Source organism: Hippichthys cyanospilos, chromosome 3 (assembly GCF_059441005.1).
Source record: "Hippichthys cyanospilos isolate Australia breed blue-spotted pipefish chromosome 3, RoL_Hcya_1.0, whole genome shotgun sequence".
NCBI lineage: Eukaryota > Metazoa > Chordata > Actinopteri > Syngnathiformes > Syngnathidae > Hippichthys > Hippichthys cyanospilos.
The window spans coordinates 28,196,272-28,208,104 of record NC_142371.1 but is presented as its reverse complement, the minus strand read 5'-3'; the positions used below and the strand labels follow the sequence as shown (position 1 = coordinate 28,208,104).

General features: G+C 38.8%; 1 protein-coding gene across 1 annotated transcript; it reads right to left on the bottom strand.

Annotated features, from left to right (window-relative positions):
- Window positions 1-720: 720 nt before the first annotated feature.
- LOC148426682 (membrane progestin receptor alpha) lies at window positions 721-11,066 on the bottom strand. Its single transcript, XM_088411531.1, has 2 exons — window positions 10,918-11,066; window positions 721-4,816 (listed from the first exon to the last, which is right to left on the bottom strand). Exon 2 carries the CDS (start codon window positions 4,808-4,810, stop codon window positions 3,752-3,754), a length of 1,059 nt encoding a protein of 352 aa, XP_088267657.1. The 5' UTR covers window positions 4,811-4,816; window positions 10,918-11,066; the 3' UTR covers window positions 721-3,751.
- Window positions 11,067-11,833: the final 767 nt, after the last annotated feature.

Here is an 11,833-nt window from a genome sequence, read left to right as displayed (position 1 = left end):
GATGTAATTCTTTATTTCACAAAGAACTTGATGGGAATGAGGAACTAGCCTGCTATAGTCAAAACTCGCATATAAATTGGGCTGACCGGTCATTTATATAGCTAGTGATTCAGCAGTTTAACAGAATTTCTTACCTGAAAAATTCGTTTGCCCTCTGATTGGCACAATACGGTGTAACTGGTATTGATTTATGCAATGACGTATATTAAACCCTATCTTTCAGCCAATCAGCGCTTCGCTCAGTCACGTGCTTCCGACTTGTTAATTTTTTGTTTACTAATCTATCGTCCTCAACAATGGCAGCTGTATTCTTCAGGCTGCTGTCAAAAAAAAAAATATAGAAAAGCCAATTTATTTCAATAAATTAGGATACTTATTGCAACCAATAAAAAAATGATTTTAAACAATGATTTGGGCCTTCTAAAAAGCGTATTAAATGTTGAAACATTTGTAGTGCTATTGTTTTAATTTGTTGCCAAAATTGGGCTCCATGTTGTTGAAATTACTTGCTGAACTTGAAATACTGATTTTTTTTTCATGTATATATTTCTGTGCAAATCACGGAAAAAAATAATGTGTAGTAATAAATGGATTTTCCCTCATTATTCTAATTTTTATTTCTTGCACCCGCCTACAATTTATTACTTGATTTCACCTTGTTTGTTGCTTATATTTGCTGCTTTCAAAACCAAAAAAAGACAAAATGACAACCTGGGAAGATTTAAGTTAATGCAACACTTTACTTTTTTTTAAACATTAGTAGTCAGTCACACAGTCAACAAAGAAGCAGGAGACATTCTGGTCCCTCTCACCCTGCTTTCTATAATGAAGGCAAACCTGGGTGGCATCATTAGAGGCTTTGTTAAAACATTCACTTTTACTGCCCATGTTCCAGTTCTTATTTTCACAACATGCAATTTAGATAATAGGTGACAATGTGTCAGTTGCAGCGGAGGGGAAAAATACTGCTCACAAATCTGCGCATTACTCAAAACACTGGTACAAAAACAAACTTGACCTTCAATGATAATTTGTCCATTTGTGGATGGAATATTTTATCTTGAAATAATTGGTTCAAACATAACATTTTCCCATTTCTGACCTAGATGCACATAAAAGAAACCGCTGGTAGGGTTTTTTTTTTAGCCCCCAGATTAAACATTTAGAATATTCACAATAACTGTATTTAAAAAAAGATCATGCATGTAAACATAGCCAACGTGGTCAACCACAGTATGTACAGTGTTGATTAGGGCCGTGTATGATGAGTCAACTGATTTTCAGCTAAACCCACCATAAGTGCCTCTGTCAAGACATCATTTGAGTCATCTCTGAAATGATCTTTCAGTAGTGCCATCAGTGTTGAAAACAAAACACATTCATAAAACACCATCAAGAACAGAGAGTGCTGCAATGTATTAAGCCCATTTCCGGGATTGCATCGAACATTTTGCAAGCTAAAATATATTCAGTGTATCCCCAATAAGAAAAAAAAAGGTTTTCCAAGTGACCGCTATAAAATCTTGTATGCATGTAGATATTAAACCATGAAACATTTCAAAGCACGCAGCAGAATAGAAATGAGAAGCATTCCTTCCGGAAAAATATGCACTTATCGCAGAGTGCTATTACGCGCAAAGTGATAAATGGCATATTTTCAGGAGGAACACGTAATGCTTACAGTGCAGGGAAAGCTGTCACACCATAACATCCGCATTATATACAGATAGACATGCTAGAGGCACGTACAATTCCATCATACAAAAAGGAAATCGTTTCAAAAGTAGAGCGTAGTGAACACACAAGCTTCAATGCCATGAAATGTAAAAAAGGCAAAAGCTGAACTTCCAGCCATTTGTATATGAATCTTGGTATCTGAGAAAAAATAAAAACGGTAGTCTCGCAAACCAAACATTTAAAATGTACCTTTTGAAACAGGTTTTCAAATTTCCTCAACTCTAGCAAGAATATAGTTGCGGAAATTTGAATATCCGTTTGCATGACATATTAGAAAATATGAAAAGTGGCATACCCCTGTCCTAAATTTACATAACAAAGGTATAAAGTATAAACCTATGATCACAACTGTATATATCACCAATTTACACTTTTACATTGATGAGCACAGCTGCACATATCACCATTCACCACTTGTTGGCACATATACAGCTGTGATAAGTTTAGATGCCCCTTACAAATGTACAGACGCTCCTCTTCACACAAACACCTTGAGTTCCAGATGGCCATTCGTTAGCTCAATGTGTTTGTTCGTAAATAGTTAGTGAAGGAAAAAAAAAAACTCAGCTTAAAACAGGAATTTCAATCAGAAAAAACACTGTTGTTTAGTGGACTGAGAGCTGCACTCAATTTGTCACGCTACCATGCTTCCTGAATAAACTTCAAAATAAAAGCGATTCACATCTTGCACTTCTTGCTATGCTACTTTATTTTGAAGCAATGACTGGTCTCTCGACATTTCCTGCCTAACTATAATGAAGGCAGGCAGCACATTCTCTCCAAGTATTGTACTGTGTTTCATAGCCCTTCTGGCCCATCCCTTTTCGTTACTAATACAGTACGTGTTCATCCTGCCTGGGTCATTTTTCTCTTTGTTTAGCGATAACACTGCAAACGAGCTAAGCTTTATTGGGCACCCCCATGCACTACACTATCAGTGGGGGAAAGATGTACTGGGCGGAAGGTTTGTTTACGATTGCAGCGCTGGCACTGGTGTCACAAAAAATGCGCTAAATACAAAATCAAACTTACAGGCAACTCTGTTCGTATGTATGTATATACGCTTTGTGCTTGTGAGTTTATATACTTTTTAGTGAATAAATACTAGATGACTGTAATAAGTGTAAATGAGCACAACTATGCTTCTTTTCATATTTTCGATTACATCATGTCAATGAATAGCAAGAGCAATTGCAAATAGCTGACATTCTTGAATGCACCTGCCTGCTAGATACATATAGTATGTAAACTTATGAGCACATCTGTTTGCCAACTAGTGGCGAATGGTGATATACACTGTAATGTTTATAATGTTATACCCTCCTAAGGTGAGTAAATTTATGAGCACAACTAAATTTCAAGAACATTAAAGTAGGATAGGAAAATAAATTATAAATGTAATTGTGGATTTTAAATAACTTGAAAAAAAAATCAAAGGAGATACCATTTGTTTTGTGTTTGCAATAAACTAGCATGATTAGTCAGACTATTAGTTGTTTTTCTGTACAGCTGGGTATAATATGCATTTTCGGATGAAAAAAAAAACCCTACAATACACGGTTGTAGACAACCAACATCGTAGCTCCAATCATTTAAAATACATTAGAGGGGCCATATGACGTCTGTGAGCAAAATGATCAGGTTCCTTGCTCAGTCTCCCGAATGACATCGACTCTCTATAGGAAAAACAAATGTCATGAAAGCGTGTTGAGACTTCATATCAAGAAATATTACAAGTGCACAAAAATGTGATAAAAAAAGTCAAATATAGCAACATCCAAGTTCTAATTAACCCCTGTTCACTGTAGTTTGGCAGATTACACAAGGAAGAAGTCACTGTTACAAATCAATATGTTACAATAGGATTACTGTAGAGCAACTTGAGATGGATTTATCTCATTCACCGCCAGCCCACTTAAAATTAAATTATAGCTGTCAATGGCAGAGAATGATTTAGCGCCATAAATCAAAAATGTATCTTTGACGTCTGCGGCCGTCAACGGCAGTGAATGAATTAAGCGTATTTTTCATGGAGAGAAGCATGCACGCGTTTGCGCACGTAAAAAGCGGTGAGCGCACTGCAGCAGGTGGTGAAGATAAAGAGCGCGACGGCGTCGTGAGCGAGATCGCCGTGGAGTCGCTCGTAGAGCGGCCGCCGCTCGCTGAAGTCTATCCGCAGCGCTTCGATCTGCACCAGGGTGCTGAACATGACGAAGACGTGAAAAATCTGGTGGCCCTGCCCGATGAAGTCACACTTCCCCGGGAACCAGCTCTCCGGGTGGGGCCAGGAAAAAAAGTAGGCGCCGACGAGGAAAAAGAGCACTTGGTAGAGGTGGTACACCACTACCAGGTCGGAGCAGCCTTCCTGGTAGCACGTGTAGATGCGGTGAACCACGGGACTGATGTCCAAACAATAAGCCAAGGCTGAGGGCACCACTTGGAAAAGCTTGTGAGTAAGCTTGGGCAGCGTGGGGCTAGCGTATTTGCCGTAGCAGCAGCCGAAGCACGTGAGCCAGGACAAGAACGCGGCGGCGGGTAAAAAGAAGCCTTGCACTCTGGCGTGCCAAGCCTCCTCGATGGCGTAGTAGTAGTGCGTCAACGCACTGCCGTACTGGTAGACGGCCACCCCCACGTAGTCGAGGAAGTAAAAGGTATAATGAGAGAGCTCGGATTTGGCGGACAAGAGATGAGCCAGGGCGCTGAAGGAGAGGTAGGTGAATGCGGTGAGGAGGATGATGAAGAGGGGCTGAGCGTGAGGGTCTCGCAAAAAATCCACCGTCTGTGAGACCTCCTGCCACTTCACCAATATGATGAGGGCGGCCAGCAGATGGGTCCATACGTTTATGGTCTCGTTGTGCCTTTGAAAAAGGGTGAGGAAATAGTAGCGCCAGCTATGGTCCGGTTGCCTGTAGCCGGTGAGGATGTGACGTTCTTGGAAGACCCAGGGAACGTCGGACACCTTGACGGTGCAAGGCAGAGTGGGGAAGGCCGACTCCAGCAGCTGAGGGATTTGGCGCAGCTGCTGGGCGTTGATAAACAGGCGGCCGATCTGCTCCATCACCACCGTCGCCATGGGAAACTGCAAGCGGGGGAGAGAAGGGGAAAAGCAATGTTTATACCTATATTGCTTATAGAAAGGGTTTCAAACGCTTAAAGCCCCACTGTGTAATATTTAGTTATTCATTATAAAAAATACATAAGTTTCAATGTGAAAAAAAATGTGTTTATGTTTTTTTATATATATACAGTAATCGTGGGTCAAGTAATCGCTATTTATATTACATGGGGAGCGCTGCTCAGATGGAGGCCGTCATGTTTCTTTTGGCTACGGAAAGCAAAGGAAGAAACCTTTAGGGAACGTAATTGATATCACGTTTTGGATGTTGGTTTGTGTCTTGTGTGCAGCCATGCGAGCTTCTGGTTTGTATGACAATCACAAATGAAAACGGTCAAAAGAATGAGAAGGAGGTGCGGGGGTACCGCTCCACGCAGCGCGACAATCGATCGATTTGAGAGTTAGGATGACTAGCTATTCTACCCGTTTCAGTTCACCCACCAAACGCAAACTAAAACACCAGCAAAGACATTGCGATACAACAGGAATGTACCTTACCCTGTGGCTTCCTTATATCGCGGACAATGTTGTTGCCTGTTGTTTATCCATGTGTGCCTGGATAGCTGCCCTGCATTCCATTTGACTGGTATGTTGTGCTTGTGTTTAGTAAAGTGTGGAACTTGAATTTTGGCCATGAAGTCCATACTGTGCAGTGCTTGCGTCATTTGACATAAGTCAGTATTGATGGACTTCCCACCTCTTGCTGTGGCCTCCTTGATTATGTCCGCTGACTAACCAATATCAACATACATTTGCCCAGGTTTTGTAGATTCCTCCCTACTGTGTACTGAAACCAATGGCGAAGTGTATTTGTATTCGCTCGCTCGCTTTGTATGTGCTTCTAAAGTACGGTCTCTGTGATACCGTTGTGCGCGTGCTGCATTCACGTAACACCAGTAAACGGCAACTCTAAATTCTACACAAGGCGACATTAAAATAAACCACCCCAAAAAAACACACACAAATGTATGCTTTTTGCACATTAACAACAAATAATATGTGTTGTTCTTTGAGTTCCATCAGGGGACTTTTGCAAAATGAACCGTGATTGGTTATTATATGAGCCCTGAACAACTATTTAATTTATAGTCAACAGCAAGTGGCAAAATGGCTGCCTCCTGGGATGGCTAAAACAAAATGAGTGGCTTGTGTTGCTTAATTCATATCCCACAGATAAAATGTTATTCAAAAACTGTAATTGAACTCATGGGGCCACATAAGACATATTATTGTAAAGAAAGTGTTTATTTGCCTTTGAGCTCATCATCTTAAGTGGCACATACACAACAACAGTCCTGTGTTCCAACATAAAGTAACAAATAATAATAGCTTAGATTTATATAGTGTCTTCAATGGTCCAAAGAACACTTAACAATAAATTGAAGTGAGCTAAAAAAAAAAAAAAAGATCTTATTCGGCGCACCGTGTTAGCAGAGATGCAGCTAGCATTGGAAGATAATACAATGTTATCTTAGATTACTTAGGAAATTCAAAAAAATAAAACATATTGCTGTTGTTATTATTATTAGCTTTCTTTAAATATGATTTGCATTGCAGCAAACATCTCAAATTTGCCTTCATCTGCCCAAAAAATATTTTATGATAAAGATTTTCCCCCAGGGACATTTTATAGGCACTTTTTGGCAAACATCACTGGGACTACTAATGGTGGTCAGAACTTGAAGAGGTGTATCAGAAAAGATCCAAGGCTTGTTTCACAAATGATATGCTTCAAACTAGGAGTTTCCCCCTTCAAATGAATAACCCTGGATTATATAACAGAATGCTTTCTTACTTGGTTTTCATTTCGCATAGACAAAAGGAGAAACGATGACACCAATGCAACCAGACTTTCTAGAGACTCATCACCACTAAGATGTCATGGCTCATCAGTGGTGAGCCATCAAGTGGATATCAACCCCCCAAAATATTTTACCAAAATGTGCTCTATGCACCCCCATTAGTCTTAACATGGCATTCGAATTAATATTGCATTCATGGAATATGAATTAAGCAGAAAAATCCACATATTAAAAATAAAAACAATTGGGGTTGACCTCGCCTTTCAGTGGAAGAGGCCGGCATTACAAAAGCCAAAGAAGGTAAGACAGTCAAAGTCATGTTGATAGCATTTTGTCATGTGGGGTACACCAACCGCGGCGAGTTCTTGCCACTCGCACAGAAGTTCACCCAGCAAGTCTAGAAAGACATCCTGCGGTTATCTTCAAAGTGCAAGAAGAGACAAGTTTCAACAAGAAAAGGCTGCTTCACTGACAACGCACCTGCTCACAATACCCTTAGCATCCAACAGTTCCTGAAGAACATGAAGAACATGCTGGGGCAACACCTCTACTCACCCAACATGCCTTCTGACTTATGATTTTCTTTTTGTTTGTTTTTTTAAGGCATGAACAACAGCAAGATGGCCGTCGTGACGGAAAATCTTGGAAGAAAATTCCCTGGAGTGCATAAAGGTATGGCAGAGAAACCTGGGAAAGTGTGTTCGGACTCTAGGGATTCATTTGAAGGGGCAGACTGATGGGTTGGAGTTGAAATACAATACTGTATATATTTTGTGACGTCAGTCCTGGAACTTTTATGACACCTCTATAGAATTAAAACAACAACAGTTCTGACTGTGTGCACGTCATCAGAATATCGTTAAACTGTATTTACTAGAAGTTGAGGCTTAGTTTTCACAGCACTGAAGACAGTGACAAAATATTACTACTAGAATATTAGTGTTGCTGTTTAAAAAAAAAAAAAAAAAATCACAATTTGAAATTTAACACACCAGGAAGCACATTCAAGTAAAAACGGTATGATACAAAACCTAAAATAATGATTCAAACATATGAGCCCTCCTTTCTTCCAAAACCGCTTCACGTGGAGTTGAAACATTCTATGTAAAATAACAAAATAAAAACAGAGATTTGCATTTTATAATATCTATGGTCAGCAGTACCCTAATGAATTAAATCATTCAATACAATTTATTCTTCACATTTTTTTTTAAGTGTTAAAATAAGAAAGTGTCTAAAAATGGCTGGTAAAAAATGAATGTTTTTCTGTTGTTAAAATAGAATGTGGTGGAGGATTTTTAAACTACAGTTTCTATGCCAGCATTGAATTCAGCAGTACGGTGGACCACAGTGGCATGTCCAAGCCTACACTCTAAAAACATTTGGGTGAAACAAACCCAATATGGGTTAAAAAAAAATGACCGACACAGTATTTGGGTCAATTTCACCCGACTTTCTGGATTGTTTTACACAAAAGAACCCCCAAAAGTGATTGTTTTAACCAGAGACCACACAAATTGGGTTGTCTTGTATGAAACAACACAGAAAGCTGGGTCAAATTGACCCAAATATTGGATGGTTATTCATTTTTACTTAGCTGTTTTCAGGGTGCGTCAATCCAAAGAGAGAGAGTGCCGATTTAACAACACCTCAACTGGATTTTTTTTTTTTTGCTTTTTTTGTTCCTTTCTGCCTTAAGCATCAAATAAGTTCAGTTTTTGTGTGCTGAACATAACATAACATGCAAGTTCTCCTTTTCAAAACAAATAATTGAAATGGACTTTCCCTTGATAAGATTTTTTTTTCTTTCAATTCCCACTGTAAGCACAGACCCGAGCACATGTATATACTGTATCATTAGACTTTCATACAGACACTCAAACTAACATGTAACAACACTTCAGCAATTGTACTGAATTATAGCTGATGTGTGTGTGGTTTTTTTTGTACTTTGCTTTTCAACCTGTTTTTAAGCACATCAGGTGATTTACAACTTTTCAGTTCAGTTTCAAAATTGTGCAGCCATGCAACATCTATTGCGGAAATCTTTGCAAAATTATAGTTCTTGTTTTGAACCTTTTGAGAAACTGCTTCTAATTTCAAAAGGCTTTCGAGTGTTGTGTCAGAATGGGTTATTGTTGGGTTGTTGCTCTTTTTGTAGTTTGAAAACAGAGTGGATATTTATTTTGGAGGTGGTGTCACCATATTTCCACACAATGGGTCACAATGTTAGTAATAAAATGTATGTACGTAAAATGTATAATAACTTATGATTCGTGGATCTCTGATTTTTTGGCATTTTTGTTTTGGCTTTACCTATGTGTGACTTTTGACATGATTTTGTATCAATTATACTGTAAGGAATTCATTTTGATGCACACTTTCTCTTTCATTTGAATGAAAAATGAGGTTCACTTTCTATTTGGGTTGTCTAGTAATGTTATTAGTATCTGCCTAGTTCTGAGAATGTGTCTCTGAGCAAGCAGTTTTAGATTCATTGAATTGGGAAGTGAAAATTTACATCAAACATGAACGTTAACTGCCCCCAAGTTTCTCCACCCATGACTTGACAGCAAGGCTGTGCATAGAATCCTAATATAGCAACAGCAATGTGTAACCACACGTCTTTGCATGAACAGGTTAAAGAAAGTTGCACTATGTGGTCATTTGAAATAAAAATAACAGCCTGTCCAAAACTGATTGAGAGTAAGCATGTATAGAGTGCTACAATTCCTTAATAATTGCATATTTTGACTAAATATATTTTAACTTGGCATCTCGCAAATGTTTTGAGTGGTGAAACGATTGATTGCTTAGAATGTCTCCTTTATTCAAACATTATGCTATACAGTGCTTAGCTGTATAGTGACCTAACAAGAGTCAAAAAGTCTCAGGACTGGACTGTTGGAAGTAAATCGTGTGGACAGGTCAGTTACATTTTAAGCAGCAATTTACAAAATGGAGTACGAGTACCAAAGGGGGTACGTGAGGGCAATTCAGGGAGTATGGACTGATTTTAACAGGATTTCTTACATCTAATTTATTGAATATTAATACTGCGACATGAACAGCTCTTTTCAAATCAAGAGCAAAATGATAGAAACATGAAGAAATGCATTGTTAAAATGTGTTATAGTGAATAGTTTGCAAAATGTATGCCTTTATTTTATTTTATTTTTTTTGCTTTTATAGCCAGACATTAGTGAGACAATTTTCCAGCATACAAGCCAGAAATATGAGACGATGTTCCATTAGTACATATGTAGTTCAGCACACACACACACACACACACATATACATATACATATATATATATATATATATATATATATATATATATATATATATATATATATATATATATATATATATATATATATATATATATATATATATATATATATATATATATATATATATATATATATATATATATATATATATATATATATATATATATCAACTCAACTAATAATCATATCATATATCAACATCAACTAAATAGAAGTAAATTAGTTGATGTTGATATATGATATGATTATTAGGGTTATGATTATTCGGGTTACAATTAGGGTTATCTTTAAACGTATTTAGAAGAGTGTCTATGTATTTAATGACAAAACCCAGTCATTCAATGTGCTGAACTTGGTACTGATTAAAATGGAAAAGTCCTTGCCTTTTCTTTATATGATGCAAGAAGCGAATTGGGATTCGGACAGTTTTCCAAGAGCAGAAGTGTTCATCAGACAATAGTGTCTCATGAATTTCCCGTGTGTGTGTGTGCGTGCGTGCGTGCTTTGGAGTGGGAAGCCCGTACAGTAGTGAATGGGAGAAGATTACGTAACAATGAGCATCCGACGTCCACACCCTTTTCTCCTACAAAGGTTGTGTACGTGCACGCATTGGATTTACAGCAGAACCTTGTATAATAACGGAAACACGTTGGAGAATAGTCAAGAATCATGCAAACATCTGTGATGCACTATACAAGAAGCGGCCCTGTTGCACTCATTGTCATTTCTATTTGGCAAATCGTGCACCTGATAGACGCCTGTAAATTCAAAATCTATTCTTTTTCGTCTACACTTTATCACAGCACGGAGGTCGTAATCCACCCTCCCTGCACATCGCACAACGGTAACAGGGCGTTTGGAGAGGAATTAACGAGACAACCCTTTACTTGTGTCGGCTTTAATGCTCGAGGCGGAAAATCTTCTTTTCATCATCTGAACCGGTGAACGCGTACCACAAAGACCCACATACCTGTAGATGGTGGAATCAATCCAAAGTCTTCGAATTTGCCGACGACGAAGGACTGACAGGTTGATAAATAATTGAAAACATTGTGCGACGACTAACACGGATGGAGGATGGCCGTGGCTGGAACAGTGCTTGGCGGTAGGGCGCAGACTCCAAGAGGATGTCAAGGTCTTCTGACGGACGGATCTAACAACCAATCACAGGATACGGTTAGGCCTCTCTTTGCGGCATGCTTGGTTTAGCCAATGAAAACTGTTGTGTGGGTAATAAACCCACCCACACGGCGGGGACATTTCGCCACAGTCATAACGAGCACTCCGATGAGACGTTTCCATCATGTGAGAAGTCATCAAGTTTATCATCTATGAAATGTTCCATGTCCAGCCTTGAATTTGACTCCAGTGGTTTTATGATGACAGAGCAGACCGCACATCTGCTTGAGGTCATATTCAAATCCAGCCGTAACGTGGAATATGCACAGTTAGGTGTGCGGGCGAGGGGTTGGGGCTGTCAGACCCCGGCTTTTGGGGCAGGGGTATCTAAATAGCCCCAGGCACTTTTTCACCGCCAAAATTGGTACGACCCCAATACTATTATTTAGTAGAGCAAGTGTCACATTCACCCTTTCATGGACACATTTGTGCACAAATGGTATATGTGGCGATATTTTACAGTAATAAAATAATGTGTGATAAGGTTTTAAGAACAAATGTACAGCAGGGTGCGAGCTGAGTTTTGCTGCAGGATTAGTACAACACTTTAATAAATTTAGTTTAGGTCAGTAAATAGAAAGATCAGCCTTCTTTCTTGGAAGTTAGAACAACAACTTGACAACAGGTGATGGCATAATGCTGCAGGGATATTTCATGTATCCAACTTTAAATACGTGTAAGACTGATATCTGTGACACTCACTTGAC